The sequence below is a fragment of the Aulostomus chinensis genome, chromosome 4 (genome assembly GCF_037954235.1).
Source record: "Aulostomus chinensis isolate RoL2024-O1b breed Wild chromosome 4, RoL_Achi_v1.0, whole genome shotgun sequence".
NCBI lineage: Eukaryota > Metazoa > Chordata > Actinopteri > Syngnathiformes > Aulostomidae > Aulostomus > Aulostomus chinensis.
This window is the reverse complement of record NC_141323.1, coordinates 8,999,490-9,023,302: the sequence shown is the minus strand read 5'-3', so window position 1 is coordinate 9,023,302 and position 23,813 is coordinate 8,999,490. Positions and strand designations below refer to the sequence as shown.

Sequence of the window (23,813 nt, the reverse complement as noted above, 5' to 3'; positions counted from 1 at the left end):
GTTTAAGAGGACTTCAGTTTGACCTCCAGAGCTGTCAGCCACCGTCTGTCTAGCACCACCCACATGGGGAGCCCAGACACCTGGATCAGCTGATCTGATGAGGTCCTGTCTCTGAGTGTTTGTGTTTTAAGGGACTTTGTAGCTTTACTCAACACTTTTGCTCCTCAAGCAGCTGACGACCTCTAGAGGTCAAAGCTCCGAGCAGCAGGCCTTAAGAACCCTAACTTTTGGTTCCACCATGAAGAAAAATCACCAACAGATAAACACCATCATCCGCCCAACTGACCTGGGGTCAGTCAAGATCCAACGATGACTCTCAGTACGACTACACAGTCCTACTTAAAGGAACCGAGTACTTCTTACAAATGTGTGTGTGAGTGTTTTCCAGAAATAACTCGGGCGGTGGGGGGGGGGGGGGGGGGGGGGACCTCCTACCGAGCAGCTCCACCGTCCGAACCTCAGCTGAGGAACTTCCTGTTGCTGAAGAGAAAATAACTGGAGGAGGAGAGCGGCTGCGGGTCCGGTCTGGTGGATCTGGTTCAGACGGGATCTGCTGGTCTAATTGGATCCAGATGGCGTCCTGCTGGACTCTCGGCTGCTTTTAACTCCCCTCCGTCACTTGACTTTTCTCAGGCGGTTTTCTCCAACTTTTTTGCCACCAGTTGTTTTGTTTTGTAACGGAAACCTGCTTCTAACGGTACGGTTCTGTTTGCGGTTCCACTCTGACGCTTCCTCCGCGGACGCGACGCGTTTGTTTCCGCGCGCGGAGATAAACGCGAGGGACGCGAAACCGGATGGTCGCGGAGTCCGGCGGGTTCGGGCGATGCTGGCCGGTGTGAGAGACATAAACGTTCATCTTTAAAGCCTCGCGACGCCGCCGAGCGGAGGAGATGCGGTTCGGCGGCTCTGAGACGAACTTCTGTTCCGCCACGCGTCTGCGCGTCCTTTCCGCTCCACCGCGCGCCACCGACTAAGTCTCACAAACTTCGCTGTAAAGTTCCTGAAGGAGTCGAATGAAGGCGCCCCGCACGGACGCGGACCAGCGGCGGTGAGGTGACGATGGAGCCCGTGGGGATGTGAAGCGACCCTCCGCGTCATGCGGTGCCTCCTGGGAGCAGCCGGGATGCTGCTGCTCCTCCGCCGGCGCTGCTGCTGCTCCGGCCCGCTGCTGCTGCTGCTCGGCGCTGCCGTGTGTGTCTTCTACCCGACCCTGATGGTCCACCGAGACCGGCTCCCCTCCGGACGGCTACACGCCACCCACGGTGTCCGCGGGGGCCGGCCGCCAGACCTTTTGACGGAGGAGACCCGGCGGTTCATCCGGGACTTGGAGACTTTACAAATACAGGTGAGTGTGTCACCTCATGAGGGTCATGAAGTGGTCGAGGCAGACAGCCGCCTCCCCAGGCTCCAGGCCTGATGCATCTTGTTGCCGTGGAGGAACCGTGGGTCCTGGTGGAGCCTCCATCCCAGCAGCAGCAGAAGAGCTCCCACAACTTTCTGTTATTTAATAGCTTTAACAAACCCAAGCCCCCTTCAGCTCACGAGCAACTTTGAACAAACAAAACAATAACATGGACGTCTCAAACCTCCTAAAACTGAGACGAGCGTGTCCCACTGGACAGGAAGGAGCTTTCAGTAACCTCCACTATCAAACACTGGGGGTTAGAGTCAGGGTTGATCGTTCGCCCTCATGATGACACAAGACTTTCTCACTTTCACTGCTGATGTATCCAAGAACTTTTTTTTAATCATTCTGATACAAACTGACAAAGTTAACTTATTAAACTTGATCACATTCGCGATGAAGATGTGATCAATAGTGTCGTTTGTGAGCAGATGGTCCCAGCAGAGAGGCCCACGGCCAGTTTGTCTTAAAATGGACGTTTGGCTTTTTTACATGGAGTTTTGAATGTGCGCTGCAGGCATCAGGCTGCCAGGTCAAAGCTCCTGCTGTCTTTGTTGCAGTATTTTTAGAAAGTGGGCGGTCAAGTGTTAGTGTACCGCCCTGCACCATGACTGACAGCAGCGTGGACCAATCAGGTGCAGACATGCAGGGTATTTTAAGTGTCTGTGGGTCCTTGATGTTCATGGTAGAAATGTTCCAGGCATGAGTCGGGTTCCTGATTGACAGTAGCGCCTCAGCGGCAGTAACAAGGGTGACAGGAGATACCAGGGAAGGGATCGAACCGGCAACCTTATGGTCAAAAATCCAGCTCTAAAGAGGCAAAATGAAGATTTGATTCTTTCAACTTAGTTAAAGGTGCAGTGCTCACCACCTCCACCTCCTGGCCAGCAGGTGTCTCCCTCGCTCCTGCTGCACTAAAGTCGTCTCCTGGTTACCAGGTTAACTCAACTAACCACACGAGATCAGAGGTGGAATAGCAGGAATAAGACAGACAGGTTTCTCTGACGTTCCTCTGGTGAATCAGCACCGGCAGCTCCTGAGCTCCTGGCAGGACACACCTGGTACACCTGGTACCAGCCTGCTGGTGCTGCTGCCTCACAGACCCTCAACCGCTTGGAGTCTAAATATTAGCAACATCTGGACCCAATAATCATTTGTAATAATTATTTCACCACTACAATATTTTTTCTGGTAAATTCAGACTCCCATTCTGCACCTTTCTACAAGTTCTGAGTTTCATTTTAGAAATATTGTTGTTTTTTTAAACTGTTGTCAGGCACCTTTAAAATCTAATTCATGTTAGTTTGATAAATGTGAAAAAAATCTCCTCTCTTCACAGGTTAAAAACTCTACGTGGGTGCGTGTGTGTGTGTGTGTGTGTGTGTGTGTGTGTGTGTGTGTGTGTGTGTGTGTGTGTGTGTCCTCTGACTTGTGTTCATTTGAAAGAATAAAAGTCCTAAGTCAGACTGGACAGAAAAACAGAAATGCTGCCAACATCACAGACTGGATGTGAACTGAATACCAACACACACACACACACACACACACACACACACACACACACACACACACACACACACACAAAATCCAAATAAACAGCAATGGCGGAAGAAACAAGGTGATTAAGTTCTTCCTGTGTGTTTTCACTGGTGTGTCTTTACTCTTGGGTGGTGTCAACCATGTTTTCTCTCAGCTCACTCAAATAAAAAGTTTAAAGAACAGTTAAAACTTGAGATAGTTTATGCTCTCCACTTTGTGCTTCAGAAATATAAACTTGATACATGAATCTCTGCTACGGCACATTAATGTCATACAAACAAACATAGTTTTAAATGTCGAGTAAAAGCTATTATTGTGTTAGCTGCTCCTCTGCAGTCAGTTAGCTACCCTGCTAACATGAAGCATTCAAGTTTAAAACTACAAAACATATTCAGGATGAATTTTCATCTGCAGTTCAAATACAAAATAATAATTATATCCCAGCAGCACACTGCTAGCCTAGTTTATCACAGTTAATATAGTCAGGATGAACTGCTAGCTTAGCTTCACACAATTAAGAAACATAAGATGAATGCTAACTTAGCTTGGCACAAAGGGCAGAAGTGAGGAGGGCAGGAGACAGGGCTAAGCTAACGACCAGCAGCTGTGTAGCATTAGCTGTGATTGACGCTCTTGCTGCTTGTTTGCTCTGAGAAGAGGCTGTTTAGCGTGTTTCAGTTAGCCGCTCTTCTTGTTCAACAGCTAACCGAGTGTTTCAGGACCCTATGGTTCTGATTGGTTTGGACTAATTTCTAGAAAAGTTGAGCCAAACAGGTAATATTACCTTCATGAGTATGTTTGCAGTCATATGTGTGAAGCATTGGTGTTTCATCGAATTTGTTGCAAATATGTTTTCCTGTCAGGCAACTCAGAAGTCGAACCGGCGGCGTCAAGCTGTGGTTCTGATGGGTCAACACCAGTTTAGCGATACCGAGGTTCAGCTGTACTGGCGGGTTCTGCAGCAGATGGATTATGAGGTTCAGCTGTCGAGATACGCAGAGACCAGCAGCTTCCTGAGATCTCCTCAAGGTAACAGTCCCACGTCACGACTGTACCATGACACACCAGTCCCACGATGCGCCAGTCCCACGACACACCAGGCCCACGACGCGCCAGTCCCACGACGCGACCGTACCACGACACGCCAGTCCCATGACGCGACCGTACCACGACACGCCAGTCCCACGACGCGACCGTACCACGACACACCAGGCCCACGACGCGCCAGTCCCACGACGCGACCGTACCACGACACGCCAGTCCCACGACGCGACCGTACCACGACACGCCAGTCCCACGTCACGACTGTACCAAGACACACCAGTCCCACGACACGCCAGTCCCACGACACGCCAGTCCCACGTCACGGCTGTACCACAACGCGCCAGTCCCACGACACGACAGTACCACGACACGCCAGTCCCACGTCACGACTATACCACAACACGCCAGTCCCACGATGCGCCAGTCCCACGACGCGCCAGTCCCACGACACGACCGTACCACGACACGCCAGTCCCACGACTCGCCAGTCCTACGTCACGACTGTACCAGGACACGCCAGTCCCATGACACGCCAGTCCCACGACGCGACCGTACCACGACTCGCCAGTCCCACCACGCGACCGTACCACGACACGCCAGTCCCACGTCACGACTGTACCAGGACACGCCAGTCCCACGACACGCCAGTCCCACGTCACGCCAGTCCCACGTCACGACTGTACCACGACACGCCAGTCCCACGACACGACAGTCCCACGACGCGACCGTACCACGACACGCCAGTCCCAAGACGCGACCGTACCACGACACGCCAGTCCCACATCACGACTGTACCATGACACACCAGTCCCACGACACGCCAGTCCCACGTCACGACTGTACCACGACGCGCCAGTCCCACGACACGACAGTACCACGACACGCCAGTCCCACGACACGCCAGTCCCACGTCACGACTGTACCACGACTCGCCAGTCCCACCACGCGACCGTACCACGACACGCCAGTCCCACGTCACGACTGTACCAGGACACGCCAGTCCCACGACACGCCAGTCCCACGACGCGACCGTACCACGACTCGCCAGTCCCACCACGCGACCGTACCACGACACGCCAGTCCCACGTCACGACTGTACCAGGACACGCCAGTCCCACGACACGCCAGTCCCACGTCACGACTGTACCACGACACGCCAGTCCCACGACACGACAGTCCCACGACACGCCAGTCCCACGTCACGACTGTACCACGACACGACGCGACCGTACCACGACACGCCAGTCCCACGTCACTACTGTACCAAGACACACCAGTCCCACGACGCGCCAGTCCCACGTCACGACTGTACCAGGACACGCCAGTCCCACGACGCGACCGTACCACGACACGCCAGTCCCACGACACGACAGTCCCACGACACGCCAGTCCCACGTCACGACTGTACCACGACACGACGCGACCGTACCACGACACGCCAGTCCCACGTCACTACTGTACCAAGACACGCCAGTCCCACGTCACGACTATACCACAACACGCCAGTCCCACGACGCGCCAGTCCCACGACGCGCCGGTCCCACGACGCGACCGTACCACGACACGCCAGTCCCACGACGCGACCGTACCACGACTCGCCAGTCCCACGACACGACCGTACCACGACTCGCCAGTCCCACGACGCGACCGTACCACGACACGCCAGTCCCACGTCACGACTATACCACAACACGCCAGTCCCACGATGCGCCAGTCCCACGACGCGCCAGTCCCACGACGCGCCAGTCCCACGACAGGACCGTACCACGACACGCCAGTCCCACGACTCGCCAGTCCCACGTCACGACCGTACCACGACACGCCAGTCCCACGTCACGACTATACCACAACACGCCAGTCCCACGATGCGCCAGTCCCACGACACGACCGTACCACGACTCGCCAGTCCCACGTCACGACTGTACCACGACACGCCAGTCCCACGACTCGCCAGTCCCACGTCACGACTGTACCACAACACGCCAGTCCCACGACACGCCAGTCCCACGACACGACCGTACCACGACACGACCGAAATGCTGGTTTTCTGGATGTTAAAACAGGAAGTGTGGCGCAGCGTCAGCAGAGGTTCTCGTGGGTTTTCAGCTGAAAAGCTGAACTGCAAAACTGTGACATCACGATTCAGTTCTAATGGCGAGAGCCACCGTCGTGTCTGAGACGCCAGGAGCAGGTGCGGGGTCGAGTGTTGGTGTGGTCTGTAAGCTTTGGAGCTTCTGTTGTTGAGTGATTGACAGCTGCATCTGACGGTCCAGAGCAGGTAAACAGATGGGGGAGGGGCTACTCCCAGCTGGAGCAGCAGAAGAAGAAAGAGAGCGTGGCGGTTTTATAGCCTGCATAAACCGCCGACAGCTGCCTGCTGCGGGGCGGGCGAGGAGCGCGTGCCACGTGTCCTGTTTGTTCTCTGGTCCGTCATCCAGCTGTTGCTGTCATAGCCATGACATCATCATCCACAGAGTAACAATTCAGACCAGCTAGTGGTCCTCAATGTCTGGTCCAGGGCCCTGAGGAGGTCCTCCACTAAATGTCTCTTCAATGCAAACAATCAGAAACGTCAATCATTCGGTTTATTGTTTGTCCTTCGTCTCTCGAGTGGTCGGTTTCCTGCTCAGTGTCTTTTTTCCTCTGTCAGTTCATTTCTCTGTGAAAAAATGGCTGCCAGAGGAAGTTGGCACCAGAAACTTTGTGTTTCCTGTTTGTCAGTGACAGTGATGTCATTTAAAAAGAAGAAGAAGACTCAAGCAGACTCAGTGGGCCCTGGTGCTGCCCTGCAGGCTCCCTCAGAGGAGTCACATGATGTTGCTGTCAGCTGGTGCGTCCAGGTTTGGTGGCACGACGATGCCCCCTGCTGTCCAACATCTGGTCAGACGGCATAGGCGCTCCCTCATCTTGGCTCGCTGCCCCCTGGGTCTGCTGTTTCCATGGAAACACTGTGAAAACAGCTGAAGTTTTTTCCAAAATTAAACTGGCGTTTGTCATTTCCACGCCACTTCCTATTTTCAAGTTCACACAGACTTCAGACATTTTGATGCAAACATGGCATCAAATCTGAGCAGTTAGTTGTATAACAGGACTACAGATTAAGCCCCACCCACATCACCATGACTGCGTTGAATTATTTCACAGTCAGAAATGCAAAACAACATGAGCGCTGCAAATATGGCGCCTTTGAATGGCGGTAATAATGATGGAATCAAAGCTCTGAGCGTGAGCAGTGGAAGGAGAGAAGCGAGTACGCCGAGGTCTGGTGTGTGTCGCTCTTCTTCTGCTGATGAATTCAAGTTCGTTGTTTTATCTTTTAATCGTTTTTTCCTTTTCTGTCGCTCACCTGATGATTGCTTCTCTTCTATTTCTTGCTCATTTAATCTGTTTTTCCTCATGAATTTATACATTTTTTAAACAATGAAAATCTTCATAAATGAATAACCAGAAAATTGTGATCATAAAATGAGAATCAGAAGTGATTTTAGAAGCAGAAAGCGGCGACGACCAGTGACCCTGGACGACCTCCAGCGACCCCAGGAGGGTCCCTGAACCCTGTGTAGAAAACCCACTTTGTTCTTCCTTCATAGGTCCAAGTTTTCAGCCAATCACCATCCGTCTTTGTGTTCTCACTTCCTGTGTGTTTGCATGGCTTCAGGGGTAAGTGGGTGGAGCCTGCTGCTGTGTCTCGGCAGCGCTGAGAGAGGTTGTCTGCGGCGAGTTTCATTCTCTCACCTGCAGCGCCATCAGAGGGTGAGACTCACCTGTACAATCTGGCCAATCACAGACCAGCACAAGTGCTGCCCCCTGATGTACACGTGTGTGTGTGTGTGTGTGTGTGTGTGAGACAGGTCAATCTGTTGCCTGGCCTGATGGCAGTGTTCTCTGACGGTCTCTGTCACCTGTTAGGTGAGTGGTATGCATATGTTACATCACCACAGTGACATCATTGCGGGGGTCATCCAGCAGTTTGTTAAAGGTTGAGAGTTTGTCTCCTGAAAAGGGCGGAGCTGGCAGGAGACGTCTGGGTGGTCTAATATAAGCAAGCTAACGCTCTCTTTCAGGGCGTGATCAACCCACAAGGGCGCACACCTGCAGATCGACCAATCAGAAGCTTCCATTTCCTCATGACTCAGCAGACGGGTATGTGTGGAAACCCAGAACATATTCTGAAATTTTGAGGGAAATAAATAACGTGTGTGTGTGTGTGTGTGTGTGTGTGTGTGTGTGTGTGTGTGTGTGTGTGTGTGTGTGTGTGTGTGTGTGTGTGTGATTAATGTTCATGTTTCTGTCCAACAGTTGGTCACCAGTTGGTGCTCCGCCTCCAGGTCTGGTTGCCAGGGTGAATGCTTATGTAGTTGTAACCTCAGTGAAACCACTGACTGCCTTCCTGCATGACATCATTGTGGTGACAACCAGTCAGGTGTCGAGGGCGCGACGCGCTCAGGTAACCAGAAGCATTTCACAGCAAACAGAACTCGATTATTCCGCTGCCTTCGCGCTCCTCGCCGCTCTGCTTCTATTGTGGTTGTTTTGTTGTCGCCGCCTCCTGCTGGTGAAGCGTCTCCTCCTCCTCAGGTCGGCAGCTTCCTGCAGCAGCTCTCACCAGAAGCTTCCCATGAGGCTTTGGGGCAGATGAAGAAGGTTATTGGTCAAGTGCTGCAGGTGGCAGCCAATCAGACGCCTCAGACAGTCAACAGGTAAACAACAAATAATAAACGTCCGTCTCTGTCTGTAACAATGACTGAATAAAGGTTGTGTTTTCTGATTTCAACGTCCAGACGGAGGTCACGTTGACAGTCGCTGCAACGACTGAATACTTTTGGCTTCTTTCTTTTCATGGCGGTTCAGTCGAGGTCATGTGACAGCAGGAGGAAGCAACAGATCAGAACTCATCAAAACCCGTTACCACAGACCACCCACCTCCCCTACCGATCTAATGATTATGTTGAGTCATGTGACCAGCAGCAGCACCCTGGAGACGAACGAGTCAAACGTGGATGTTTTAGCGAATGTTTACAGATGCGAGACCCCAGAAGCAGGAAGTTGTTCCGTCTGTGTTTGTGATCGATTGTTCATATTAGGATTGTTACACAAATCTGTGTGTGTGTGTGTGTGTGTCTTAGGTGTGTGTTGTGTTACCAGCTGCTCACCGTCACTTTGCAGTTCAGCGGCTCCATCACTCCCGCCGTCGTCCAGGTGAGTCCCACAAAGATGGAGGATGTTACTGTAACAGAAGTGTTGTCATCGTTGACATCATGACCATCTCTGGGTCTGCAGGTCATTGACATAGGTCTTTTATTTTGAAAAGCCTTCATACTTCCTATCATAGCCCCCTTGTCTCTTGTGTCTTTTTCTGAAATCATTTGATTAAACTTTCCATCAGGAGTGATGATGTCATACAGCGTAGATGTGTCAGCAGGCCTCTGATTGGTTGTCTGTATGTCTGTCTACAGGTGGAAACTGGTCTAGAGTTTCCTGCCATGAGTGACAGCCCGTTTGAGGTCCAGATCACCAGAGACCTGATCCTGGAGGACACACTTCACTTCCTGTTGACATCAGAGACGCAGACAGACGGCGAGCAGGTGGGACTCATGCTGACATCATGGAGTTTGATTATGAATAAGATAAGATGAGATCAACCTTTCTCTGCCCTCAGAGGGGAAGTTGTCCCGGTCACAGCAGCAGAAAAACTACAGAGCAATAAATAGCAGGAAGTACAATAAACTACAGTAAAACTATAATACACTATCCTAAACTACAATCAACGACAATAACTACGAGCAGCACAGGTGCTGGAGGAAGGAAATGTAACGTCCCATCTCTGGCTACCTTGTGTCAGAACGGCGGCTGCAGAGGAATAAACGGCGTCTGTTTGTCAGAAGGCAATCTTCTTCTGCTGCTCCAGTTTCAGCGACAGATGGCGGCAGCAACAGCGGCGTTTCACCTGGTAACGAAGTTTCACTACAAACCAGCAGAACACATGGAGTCACCGCCAGCGTTTGATTAACCAGGTGACATCACGTGGTCATTATCAGGTCTGATGATGTTGTGGTGTTTGTCATCTGTCAGCTGTATCCCAGCGTCTCATCTTCCTCCTCGTCTTCCCCGGCTTCAAGTCTCTCCGACCTCCTGCTCGCCATCAGCTGTTACTACGAGCTCCAGGGGAAGGCCGCCGCCAGGTGAGGAGACTCCTCCTACTACGTGTTTCTCAGTACAGTCAAGCAGTTTTATTTTAATGACTGACTGCTTCCTGCAGGCCTGAGCGCACAGGGACTTTGACCCGTCAGGAGTCGACATCTTTACGGGACGCCGCTGCAGCTCAAGGTAAGAGGCGACGCCGTCAGCTTGAAGCCACGTTCACAGCACAGCAACGAGCTTCAGGGAAGTGAGATGACATCACGGGCAATAATCTGACCTCTCTGTGTATGGCTGGCTGGCTTTTGTTTGCAGGCGCTTGTGTGGAGCCCCGCCTACGCCAGATCTACACAGACCCGCCCCTCACGCTGACCCCGCCCTTCAGCCCACAGGTCAAGGACTACCATACTGAGGTGACCTTTGATACGCTGATGATCCGGATCCGTCCAGAACCCATCAGCTCAGCCTGCGGCGTCCACCTTGATGAGCAGAGGGGACCCAGGTGAGCCCGGGACTGACCTCTGACCTCTGACCTCTGACCTTGCACCACAGCTGCTTGATGTTTCTTCTGTCTTCAGGATGGCGAACCTCCCTGTCGGCCTCGGCAACAGCAGGATCAGCATCCTTGTGACGGACGGCACTGAGCCTGCGCCAGTCGTCATGACAATCTACACGGTGCACCTGTTCCGCGAGAGCCGGCCCAGCCTGCCCATGTTTGGGGACCATGTGACCTGCAGCTTCATTCAGGTGGGTCGCCGACTGTTGTCATGGAGACTTAGGAAGTGATGTTGTCCTGGCACTATTTAAAGCATTTAACCTCAAGAGCTCTGACCCTGCGTCACTAAACATTCCAGACATCGGGGTACAATGTTTTCATGTGTGAGCGACAGATTTAAAGTTCCCTGACAGAAAGGCAAGGACCCTCAGGAGACCCTCAGGGCCCGAGGCCCTGGGGCGCCGTGAGAACCCGTGTTCTCTTCAGTGCTGCTCAGGATACCAGGATGTGACAACGTACGGCAGCCCGTCAAGTCCAGTCCTGATGTCAGTGAAAGCTGCCACGGCGGGGTGGACTTGGCGTTCTGATGCAAAACACATTTGTAGTTGGTCGCCGTTCCTGGCGCTCAGCGGGGGGAGGGTTTGTTGGCGTGTAACTTGTTTCTTTTTGTGGCGCCAAGTCCACCTTATTGTACTCTGAAGAAGATGGTGAGATGCTCCTTCTCAACGAATCACCCAGGACGCTGGCCCTTTAAAAGTTCACGCCACAGTGACTCTGACGTAGGCAAGTAGGTCATTGGCCTGGAATCAGAACCGGACCAAATACCGCCACGATGGCCGTTCATCCTCCTGACCATCACGTGTTTGATGGTGGACTCCTCGTTAACACACGCACGTCTTCTGTCAGTAATTTACCGTCTTTTGAGTGTTGCGGATGGATCACACGGATGTCACACAACAGTATGTGGAGGAAATGATGAACATGCGTGTCATGTGCAGGTGCAATAGGACCGTCTTGGTGTGGCGTGCGTGTCATCGGTCACGGGGATGAAGCATGAATATGTAATCTGCATATGTGTAACAGCGGCGCCGTCTTAGTCAAGTTGTAAATGTCGCGTGTTTGTTTTCACTTGTCTGATGTTGAGTTCCACGTGAAGCAGCTGGTTGCCTCGGTAACCCTCCATCTTATCTGTCTCATCCATCAATTTAGCAGCGTTAACTTGATATTCGCTAGCGGTTGTTAACCATCGGTTACGTCTTGCTGTCTTCTGTCACCTTGGCACTCCATTTCATGTGTATCATGTTGCCATGGAGACAAGAAGAGCCGGCGGTCATCTCTGACCCTACTTAAGTGTGGTAACAAATATAATAACATGTTTTCTGTGTGGCAAAGGGGCGGAGCTCCATCGTAGAATGTTGGTGAAAGAGTCGCTATCATTAGACATGATGAGGCTCCGCCCATTTTTCTGCTACACAGAGGAACCTTTCTAATCTAGTCTGAAGGGTAAAAACGCCAGCAGGTGTGTCAGGGTCACCTGACCACCATCGACCCGTGTGTGTGTGTGTGTGTGTGTGTGTGTGTGTGTGTGTGTGTGTGTGGGCGGCTGATCCCATTGCAGCGCTCCACCTCTCGGAGCATCTACACTGATCTCAGGTATGAACAAGAAAATCCCTGTTAAGTTTTCTTGTCTCACTTTGTTGCGAGCTGCAGCGCCGGCGTGAGGAATGTGACACTGTGGCGCTGAAACCTGGCAGCAGCAAGAGAAGAAGAAGACGAGTGTGTGTCTGGCTGGATCAGAGGGTGTGTGCGTGGTTCGGGGGTGTGTGTGAGGCGGCGGCAACTCTGAAGTGGAGGCCAGACGTGGCGGCTCCCATGGGGCCTCAGCACTGAGCTGGGTTTGTTTGACCTGTGACCGTCCGAGGCCGGCACGCTCTGATACAGCAGAGGAGAGGAGGAGAAGAAAGCTTTGGTTTGAAGGGTGAGGTTGGAGGAAGACGTGACAAACACAACCAGGAATCAGTCTGACTGATAGACGCACTTCCTGATCATGGGCTTCTTCTGCTTGATTCAGTTTGAAAGAAACCAAGCTGATAATCAGCGTTTGAAGTTCTTCTTTGACAACAAAGGTTTTGTTGTCCTGGCAACCCTACAGGAAACATCACCTCTGCCTTTACTGAGCTGGGCACAATTCTGCTTCCTGTTTTTATCCATCATCCCTCCATCATCCATCCCTCCATCATCCATCCATCCCTCCATCATCCATCCATCCATCATCCCTTCATCATCCATCATCCCTCCATCATCCATCCATCCCTCCATCATCCATCCCTCCATCCATCCCTCCATCATCCATCCATCCATCATCCCTCCATCATCCATCATCCCTCCATCATCCATCCATCCCTCCATCATCCATCCATCCATCATCCCTCCATCATCCATCCATCCATCATCCCTCCATCATCCATCATCCCTCCATCATCCATCCCTCCATCCATCCCTCCATCATCCATCCATCCATCATCCCTCCATCATCCATCCATCCCTCCATCATCCATCCATCCATCATCCCTCCATCATCCATCCATCCCTCCATCATCCATCCATCCATCATCCCTCCATCATCCATCCATCCCTCCATCATCCATCCATCCATCATCCCTCCATCATCCATCCATCCCTCCATCATCCATCCATCCCTCCATCATCCCTCCATCATCCATCCATCCCTCCATCATCCATCATCCATCCCTCCATTATCCATCCATCCATCATCCATCCATCATCCCTCCATGTTCTCCCTCTTCTCCTGTTGAGGGTGGTGGGGGTGGAGCCTATCCCAGCAGCCTTCCCCCTGGACAGGTCACCAGTCCATGGCAGGGCCAACACATAGAGACAGACAACCATTGGCTCTCCCAGCCACGCCTACGGTCAATTTAGAGTCTGGATTAACCTGGTCCCTCTTGATGTCTTTGGACTGTGGAGGAAGCTGGAGTACCAGAGAGAACCCAGCAGGAACAGGGAGAACATGGAGACTCACCCAGAAAGACCCCGTGCTGCAGCCGGGGCTCCACCCACAACCTTCTTGCTGGGGGCCACAGGGAGGACCACTGCTCCACCCACAACCTTCTTGCTGGGGGCCACAGGGAGGACCACTGCTCCACCGGGCCGCCCCTCTTGTTTTTTATATTCATGATTATTGATTGGAGCAAGTCAGGGATGAGTTGTGCTTGTAGTCCAAAAGGAAGTGGTCATCTCCTGGTTCCTCCACCAACAGGAAGTGGTCATCTCCTGGTTCCTCCATCAACAGGAAGTGGTCATCTCCTGGTTCCTCCATCAACAGGAAGTGGTCATCTCCTGGTTCCTCCACCAACAGGAGGTGGTCATGTCCTGGTTCCTCCACCAACAGGAAGTGGTCATGTCCTGGTTCCTCCACCAACAGGAAGTGGTCATCTCCTGGTTCCTCCAACAACAGGAAGTGGTCATGTCCTGGTTCCTCCCCCAGCAGCCAATAGGATCGCTCCATGTGATTGTGGTGATTGAACCAGTAAATCAGCTCTGGTGAACAAAAGTTGATGATCTTCCAGGTTCAGTTCATCAAGATCATCTTCACTAATGAACCCTCTGATGATCCTGGAAGCCTGGATGCTACAGTTAGCAGTGCTAAGCTAATGTTAGCCTAGGGAGGAGCTACACCAGGGTCACATGACTTCAAGGTCACAAGCTTAAGACTGGCAGGCTTGTGTTTTCCCTGGTGACCTTCAATGACCTCTATGACCTCATCCACCACCTGTCCTGTCTCTGTTCCAGGACTGTGGTCTGCCGGTTCTGCCGGGTCGCTCCTGTGGTCTGGAGCCTTTTCTCAGGCCTCAGAAGACACTCAAGGCCTGCAGCTCAGGACATGGACCAGGTCTGGCCCCACCTGTGCACTGTCAGCATATGGAAATGTCTCACCTCCATCTCACCTTCATCTCACCTCCACCTCAGGTCGCTGGGTGGTCCCATGTCTCAGCTGCTCTGACAACAGGACTTGTGATTGGAGAGAGGTTGCCTGGCAACCAGATGGCTGTTATCACCCACTCGTGGACCACCCCTTGCTCCAGGACTGTATGGCAGGCAGGAGGGTGAGGTGACCTTCTGTCCTTCCCTCCCTCCCTCAGGCGTTGGGCTCATTTGTCTCCTCCTCAGGTGTTGTTCATCGGTGACTCAACAAACCGTGGGATGATGTACTTCCTGATGGAGCGTGTGAATGGCAGTCTGGCGGACTGGGGGAAGGCCCATGATACGCTGGTCTACAGGAACCTGAATGCCGGAGGGACACTGGTCAGCTACTCCTATTATCCTCAGTTCTGGCTGGAGAAGAACCAGAGACCCACGTTCAGGGAGGCGCTGGAGCAGCTGCTGCACCGGTGAGGACGACAGCCCAGCAGGTTATTTTGTCTATTCACGATAGTTCAGCTGAGATGTTTCCCTTCCAAAAGGTCACGACCTCTGGTGAACTCTAATTTAACTGTGCTGGTGGTGGGAGGAGTCCAGTGGCTCAACACCAATCACCTGAGGACAGTCAGAGACATGCTGGCCAGGTGAGTGTTTTTCTACCTGCAGATATTTAGGTTCAGACAAGCTTAAAGGGTTCATTGGCAGCCCTGGTGGGCGGAGACCTTCTCTCGTCTCGTGGTGAGATGATAGACAGGTCCAGCTGGTGGTTACTGTGACAACAGCTCTTCACTTCCTCCTCAGAGAGTCTCTTAGTGGCATCCAGGTGGTGGTCAAGTCCCTGGGGATGGGCTTCCATCTTCCGGTTGACGGGATCCACTCACTCTCGCTGGTACGTTCCTGCTCAGAACCTTCACACCTGCCGCTGACGCTCAGGAACTCTGACCTCTTCTGTCGCCATCTCTGCTCATGTTTCAGAGAGAAATCCAGGAGCTGCACCGAGAGAACCGCAACATCATTGCCACTGCAAAGCATCATGGGTACGAAGTCATTGACACGTTTGGCATCACAATGGGTCGGTACAAGGAGTTCCTGCAGGGCCGCTGCGCCTGTCACTTCCACGAGGTAACGGCGCCAAGCATGTTTGTTCTTACATTTGTTAGTTGGATGCTTCTGAGAACCAGAACTGGATTTTCCTTCTTCTTTGCTTTCCAGGTTGAGAAATTGTCATCATCCACATTTTCCGATGATACAACATCCAGGACGGGTAGGACCAGGTCACCACCTGCCCTGGTCAGCCAATCAGCCATGGCTGACCAGGAGGCGGGCACTAAAGCGTTGACCTATCATGTGAGAGGACCAGTGAACCAGGTTTATTCTGAGATCCTGCTGAGTCGCCTGTGTCCCAAAGCCACCTGAAAGTGTGTGTGTGTGTGTGTGTGTGTGTGTGTGTGTGAGAGAGAGAGAGGGAGAGAGAGAGGGAGATGCTGAAAGGTCATGAGGACTCATCTGGAGGGGAGAGTGATGCTACCACACAGATGTGATTGTTCTTCCAGGTTCTCTCTTATCAGCTGGTTCCTGGAGCTCCGTTCACACTGCACCAAAAACGCGGGTCAACGCGGGTTCTTCGGCACTCTGAAAGGGTCGACTCAGCATTTCAACCCGCGTCAACCGACTCGCCAAGCGACCCGGGTGTTTAGCGGCTCGGCTCGCCTGCAGTGTGAAAAAGGCGACCCTCGTCGTCTCAGGTTTCAGGCGACCTTCCTGTCGCATCCTGATTGTGTCTCTGTGCCGCCTGTCAGGCTTCACCTGTAGCTTCTTCTGCTCCCTTCCAGTCGAGCCCAAAACTCCATCCTCCTTCGCTGCAGTGGCGCTCAGACATTTTCCATCTGCGTCGAGTTTGTCTGCTTTGCAAAAGAGACAACATTGCGATGCACGCAACGACAACGCTAACGTTCGACTCAACAACGTCCATGTTGTCATTTGTTTACCTCTCAGTGTTCCGGCGCACGTTTATGTGAAATGATGACGTTGTCAGCTCGATGACGTAGAGAGAGAAAAACACAGGCGTGCAGCCTCACAGGGGGAGTTGAGACCCGGGAAGTTTGAATGAGCCCTGATGCCGAGCAAACAAGGGTCCAAAAACCTGCGTTGACAGGCGTTTTTCAGTGTTAAAGGGTTATTAGTGCAACAATTACCAGGTAAACAAACATCTTATTTTAAATTTATGACAGAAAAATTATATTTTTCTTCAACAGCAGCTGTCAAATGTGTCTTCGTTTAAGTTTAAAGTTCATCAAGTACATTTTATCTGGTTCATATCAGCCAGATACACACATGGCACACATGAGCGGGATGTGACGCACAAGAGCGGGATGTGACGCACATGAGCGGGATGTGACGCACATGAGCGGGATGTGACGCACAAGAGCGGGATGTGACGCACAAGAGCGGGATGTGACGCACATGAGCGGGATGTGACGCACATGAGCGGGATGTGACGCACAAGAGCGGGATGTGACGCACAAGAGCGGGATGTGACGCATATGAGCGGGATGTGACGCACAAGAGCGGGATGTGACGCACAAGAGCGGGATGTGACGCATATGAGCGGGATGTGACGCACATGAGCGGGATGTGACGCACAAGAGCGGGATGTGACGCACAAGAGCGGGATGTGACGCACATGAGCGGGATGTGACGCACAAGAGCGGGATGTGACGCACAAGAGCGGGATGTGACGCACATGAGCGGGATGTGACGCACATGAGCGGGATGTGACGCACATGAGCGGGATGTGACGCACAAGAGCGGGATGTGACGCACATGAGCGGGATGTGACGCACATGAGCGGGATGTGACGCACATTTATTTTTCTCTGTTGTGCTGATCTGAGTTCAAAGACACAAAGCTTTTTCATCAGAGATAAATTTCTTATCGTCAGATTTTAATGTTGATCGACATTATTGTTGTTGTTGTTGTTGTTGTTGTTGTTGTTTGTCCGGTCACAGTCACTCTTCTGCTCCTCACTGTATTTCACGTTTACGCCTCACTCATGACCTGAGATGAACTTCAAAGCCAAAGACTTCAGATGATGTAATGTCTTACCTTTGCTCATATGTTCTATTTTTCTACAGATGTGTATTCTTGTTGGTCTCTAAACTTGTTTACAAGCTAGAAAAAGTTCATGAATATTTATACCAATCTGATTATTCAGGCCTGTACTTTGTGAATATAAATATGTTTCCTAGAAAACAACAATAAAACTCTACTGTGAAGCTCTTCATCATCATCTTCACTCATCTAAACTATTTTAAAACATTCTCTTTTTTAAGAAGTCCTATGTCAATTATCATGTTAATGTGATGAATCTTTTGACAAATAAAAACAACAAATTGATTGTCTTAAATGTTTTAATTTTAATCATGAATCTTTGGTGTGAACATCCATCACAATATCAAACTCCCTTTAGAAATCATGTGATTTTGAGTTTCTTGGTTCAGGGTTTTTTTGAAACGTCTCCTTGTGGTGGACACTGATGTTGACACTGTAGCCACGCCCCCACCAGGCAGGGATAGAATTCCGCATTAGAAAACCTCTCATCCTCCCGCCATTTGCCACGCCCCCGCCATTATTGTAGTTTGTGGAGAGCTACTTTTTCCGGCTTCTCCGAGGATGTAATCTGTAACTGCAGGTAGAACTCACAGGTCATCTTGACTCAAAGTTGAAAGAATTCTCATAACAATGTGAGAGTTTAAAGTAAAAATACCTGGATGTAATAATGCTGACGTGACAACATTTCTAATTACGAAATCTTCTGTGACGGCAGATTTTGTAGACGTGTGCGAGTCTCAATTCACCTGTGAAAACCTTCAAGCACCCCTGGAGGTCCCCGGACCCCATGTTGAGCACCCCTGTCCAGATTGCCATGTTGAATGCACCTACATGTGACTGTTAATTTGCCAAATATCTGAATGGAGTTTGGTTCAATCTTCTTCACTGAGAATGCCACTGAAGACCAAATGTCCAGTAACCAGCTGACGTTTAGTTGTGACGTCAGCACCTGAGCCAATGAGGATCCTACGGGGCTCCCGATGGTCCTGCCGGTCCCCCTTCTTCTCTCTCTCCTGCAGCGGCTTAGCAGAATCCTCCGGGATCTTGACCAGCATCACCGGGGCGGGAGGCCGCCGCCGCCGCGCTGCTGGCGTGTGGATGAGGAGCGATGGAGCGGAGCCGGTGCGTGAGCAGCCTGGCCCTGCTGCTGGTGTCCGTGTGTCCGCTCTGCTGCCGCGGCTCCTGGATGTGAGTATGCAGAACTCCCTTCACTTAACTTCACATTTCAGAACCCGCTTTTACTCGTCGAGCAGGAGCCAATTCACCGAGATCCGAGAAACCCTGGATGTTAGGACGCAGATCTCTGAAGGTTTGAAGCTCCTCAAAGTGCAGGTGACAGAGAAAATCCAGAAAATCAGTGAAACCACTTCAGAACCAAGAGAGCGAGACCAGCTCGCGCCGGGACGGGACGGGCCGGTGCAGAGGAACCAGAGTGTTTGGGCCGGAACTGGACTGAGAAATTCAAAGGTCATCGAGGAGGCACAAACTGCCTGGGTCATTAAGGATCTCACACACACACACACACACACACACACACACACAGGTTTGTGCAGCTATTCTCACTAGGTCATTCCACTGGTTTTCATTTATGTGGACCATCTAACTCTGGTCTAGTCCAAGTGTAGTCCTAGTCCAGCCCTAGTCTAACTCTGGTCTAGTCCAAGTGTAGTCCTAGTCCAGCCCTAGTCTAACTCTGGTCTCGTCCTCATCCCAACCTGAGTTTAACCTCCATCCACACTCAACCAGGAAGGGTTCGTCTCTGGTCCCGACGAGGACTCGAGGTCCTGATAAGGTTTGTTCATACCCAGGTAGAGTCCCCAGTAGGTAACAAGAACCAGGTACACACACACACGTATCCCGAAGGTCAGAAGTTCAGCGTTTCAAGTCATTAATTTAGTTTATTTCGTGTCACTGCAGACACGCGAGCAGAATCAACAACATCAACTTAAAAAGTTGAGTAAGCAAGTAAAGTAAAGTAAACTTGAATATATTAAAAAAATAGAGATAGAATAAAAACAGGATTATCGACAAATGTGGTAGAAAAAGATGCCTGAAATGAACCTGAAGAACCCGCAGCGTGAGATCGACCGATCTGCCCTCCGGCAGCGGGAGGCGTAGAGCGCGCTTTGCTCTTAAAAAGGGGATTTTGTGAACGAGGTTTTGAACGGCGGTTCCTGCGCAGGTGGCTCGGGGTGACACCGGCCGGAGCCCCGGACGAGCTCGGCTGCTCCGGCCTGCCGCTCAGCCCCAGGCAGCGGGAGATGTGCCGGAGGAGGCCGTTCCTGCTGCCCAGCATCCGCGACGGAGCCCGGCTGGCCATCGGCGAGTGTCAGAGCCAGTTCCGCCACGAGAGGTGGAACTGCTCCACCGGACGACATCCGGCCGTGTTCGGTCACGAGCTGATCAGCGGTGAGTTGACGTCACACCCAGACTTACTGTTATTATTATTATTATTATTATTATTATTGTTATTATTATTATTTGATTCATTTTCATCAGCGGTTCATCAGTGTGAGATTTTCTTTTCATCTTTTAGATAAAACTTTGCTGTGAAACTCTTCATCATCATCATCCTCACTCCGCTCTTAAACAGTCACTTTCTAAGAAGTCCGGTGTCGATTATTATGTCAATCTTTTGACAAATAAAAACAACAAACTAAGAAATAATTTTTCTTTTTTAAGGAATCAAATTTCATCCGTCAACTTCAATCAGAACAATCCAGGAACGCCAGCTGATGACGTCATCGGAGAGCTCTGAAAGATTCTCCTTTGCGTTTGATGCTGTTTCCTTCATCTGGAATCAAAAACCGCTGAAACACAGTTTTACAGTTGAAAGCATTTTTTTAACTGTCATAATAATGTGTTAGTAAAATGATCACAGTAGCGGATCGAAGTGGAGAGCTGAAGGAAGGCGGGCAGTTCCAGTAATAATACTCATTATACCGAGTACTCTATTGTACCGAGTACTCTATTGTACCGAGCACTCTATTGTACCGAGCACTCTATTGTACCGAGTACTCTATTGTACCGAGCACTCTATTGTACCGAGCACTCTATTGTACCGAGCACTCTATTGTACCGAGTACTCTATTGTACCGAGCACTCTATTGTACCGAGCACTCTATTGTACAGAGCACTCTATTGTACCGAGTACTCTATTGTACCGAGCACTCTATTGTACCGAGCACTCTATTGTACCGAGTACTCTATTGTACCGAGTACTCTATTGTACCGAGCACTCTATTGTACCGAGTACTCTATTGTACCGAGCACTCTATTGTACCGAGTACTCTATTGTACCGAGCACTCTATTGTACCGAGCACTCTATTGTACCGAGCACTCTATTGTACCGAGCACTCTATTGTACCGAGCACTCTATTGTACCGAGTACTCTATTGTACCGAGCACTCTATTGTACCGAGCACTCTATTGTACCGAGTACTCTATTGTACCGAGCACTCTATTGTACCGAGCACTCTATTGTACAGAGTACTCTATTGTACCGAGTACTCTATTGTACCGAGCACTCTATTGTACCGAGTACTCTATTGTACCGAGCACTCTATTGTACCGAGCACTCTATTGTACCGAGTACTCTATTGTACCGAGCACTCTATTGTACCGAGCACTCTATTGTACAGAGTACTCTATTGTACCGAGTACTCTATTGTACCGAGCACTCTATTGTACCGAGTACTCTATTGTACCGAGCACTCTATTGTACCGAGCACTCTATTGTACCGAGCACTCTATTGTACCGAGCACTCTATTGTACAGAGTACTCTATTGTACCGATTCACTGTTAACGTAGTGAAGTAAATCCCTGGCAGGTGATGCGTTCAGGTGCTGGTGGAGGTCTGCGTTAATTCGAGCTGACGTGTGTTTTGTTTCCGTCTTGAAGGCGTCACATGTTTCTCGTTAGGAAAATGAAAGCATGTGAAGCGTTTTTAATCTGCTGGCCGTCAGTCAACCATAATAATGCTTTCATATCACGGAGCTCAGCAGCATCTTCAGCCTGACGGAGAAATCTTTGGTCTTTGAACTCCTGAAAAATGTTGAAGTCATGTGACCTGGAGAAGCTCAGGGCCTGTCTCCCGCCAGAATAGAAGCCAAAGAATGAAATTGCTCTGTCAGGGGATCCTTACCAATTTTATTTTGAAGGAAAATCCCAGATTTAGCAATGAAAATATCTCAGTTAGTTGCAGTGAAAACTGCGGAGAGTGGAGATGAAGTCATGGTAGCTCACAGTGATTGAAGCGATTTCAGTTGACGTGGGCGTGACGTCCAGGCTGAAACATTCAGCTGAAGCACTGGTGCTGATTATCTCTGAGTGAAAGCTCTGCAAGTGCAGAACTGATGCTAAAACTCCTTCCTGTGACTGACTTCCTGCCCTGCAGGAACTAAAGAGACAGCGTTTATCTACGCAGTGATGGCGGCGGGGCTGGTCCATGCCGTCACACGCTCCTGCAGCCAGGGCAACATGACAGAGTGTGGTTGTGACGCTCGCCTGCAGGGCATCGGCTCCCCGGCTGAGGGGTGGCACTGGGGCGGCTGCTCGGACCACATCCAGTACGGAACCTGGTTCAGTCGCAAGTTCATCGACATCATGAGCAAAAACACGTCAACAGGCGAGAGGCGATATACGCCAGTGACCATGAACCTGCACAACAGTGAGGCAGGACGGCAGGTCAGCTGATACTAGTGACCCCACAAGACGCTTCTCCTCCTTCACATGACGCTTCTCTTTCTTCACGTGACGCTCCTCTTCCTTCATGTGACGCTCCTCTTCCTTCACGTGACGCTCCTCTTCCTTCACGTGACGCTCCTCTTCCTTCACGTGACGCTCCTCTTCCTTCACGTGACGCTTCTCTTTCTTCACGTGACGCTCCTCTTTCTTCACGTGACGCTCCTCTTCCTTCACGTGACGCTCCTCTTTCTTCACGTGACGCTCCTCTTCCTTCACGTGACGCTCCTCTTCCTTCACGTGACGCTCCTCTTCCTTCACGTGACGCTCCTCTTTCTTCACGTGACGCTTCTCTTTCTTCACGTGACGCTCCTCTTTCTTCACGTGACGCTCCTCTTTCTTCACGTGACGCCTCTCCTCCTCCAGTGACAGAAAGTATTTACTTACTGCATACCTGTGTTCATATTTTTTATCATCAGATTTAACAAACATCCAATCAATCAATCTTCCTCTTCTTCCTCCCCTGCGTCTCTCAGGCTGTTGACAGGACCATGTCCACTGACTGTCGCTGTCATGGTGTCTCCGGATCTTGTGCAGTGAAGACATGTTGGAGGACAATGGCGCCGTTTGACCGCGTTGGCGTGTACCTGAAGGAGCGGTACGAGCGCAGCATCCAGGTGTCGGACGGCTCAAGGAGGAAGACGAGGAGGAAGGAGCAGCGCCGCCTCCCCGTTGACAAACACACACTCATCTTCTTTAACAAGTCGCCCAACTACTGCCTGGAGGACCGGCGCTGGGGTGTTTTCGGCACCAGAGGGCGGCGCTGCAACCGGACGTCCACCGGCCCTGATGGCTGCAACCTGCTCTGCTGCGGCCGCGGGTACAACACGCATGTGGTCCGACACGTGCAGCGCTGCGAGTGCAAGTTTGTCTGGTGCTGCTACGTCCGCTGCAGGCGCTGCGAGAGCATGAATGACATGCATACCTGTAAATAACCATGAGTCACACCTGGAGGTGACCAGGAGTCACACCTGCACATAGACACGAGGCACAAGACTTGAGCACAGGCCACACCTGGAGGTGAACACAAGTCACAGGATGGAAGCAGGTCCAGCGACCTGGACATTGACTCAAGTCACACCTGACGAGCGGCACCTGAAGAGTCACACGTGAACATAATCACGGGTCACACATCAGTGGCGGTACGTGTGTTCATGTCGCGCCATCAGGGAACTCATCAGTAAAAATGTGGGCTGACAAACATCAGATATGTTCAGATAAACACGTGTCATCTTCTTCATATTTCTGCGTAAACAGTCTGATGTGTGTCCTACGAGTCTCTCAGGTCTTCCAGACACGTCCTTACGGAGACCCTTGTCCTTGTCGTCATGGTAATAATGGACGAGCCGACGTTGAGACAACCAGCGGCCACTTGCTTGGAGGCAAATACACTCAT

The 23,813-nt window shown here is 51.3% G+C and overlaps 2 protein-coding genes across 3 annotated transcripts; both read left to right on the top strand.

The window, feature by feature from the left end:
- Window positions 1-430: 430 nt before the first annotated feature.
- Window positions 431-17,952, top strand: cped1 (cadherin-like and PC-esterase domain containing 1). Of its 2 annotated transcripts, XR_015112411.1 has the most exons (22): window positions 431-1,345; window positions 3,808-3,973; window positions 7,647-7,741; window positions 7,840-7,897; window positions 8,053-8,131; window positions 8,288-8,435; window positions 8,567-8,688; window positions 9,115-9,187; window positions 9,445-9,573; window positions 9,831-9,938; window positions 10,061-10,170; window positions 10,248-10,315; window positions 10,442-10,628; window positions 10,705-10,873; window positions 14,433-14,532; window positions 14,610-14,746; window positions 14,811-15,031; window positions 15,104-15,205; window positions 15,363-15,450; window positions 15,537-15,683; window positions 15,774-16,759; window positions 16,884-17,952. XR_015112411.1 is itself a non-coding variant. In XM_086201555.1 (21 exons), the coding sequence occupies exons 1-21, from the start codon at window positions 1,097-1,099 to the stop codon at window positions 15,975-15,977; spliced, it is 2,760 nt and encodes a 919-aa protein (XP_086057681.1). In that variant the 5' UTR covers window positions 431-1,096; the 3' UTR covers window positions 15,978-17,952. The 2 variants fall into 2 exon arrangements, 1 of the variants encoding a protein (XP_086057681.1); XM_086201555.1 differs by having other exon boundaries at window positions 15,774-17,952.
- A 707-nt stretch (window positions 17,953-18,659) lies between these two features.
- Window positions 18,660-23,813, top strand: wnt16 (wingless-type MMTV integration site family, member 16). The gene is made up of 4 exons (XM_086202408.1): window positions 18,660-18,860; window positions 19,855-20,081; window positions 22,071-22,360; window positions 22,894-23,813. The coding sequence occupies exons 1-4, from the start codon at window positions 18,781-18,783 to the stop codon at window positions 23,350-23,352; spliced, it is 1,056 nt and encodes a 351-aa protein (XP_086058534.1). The 5' UTR covers window positions 18,660-18,780; the 3' UTR covers window positions 23,353-23,813.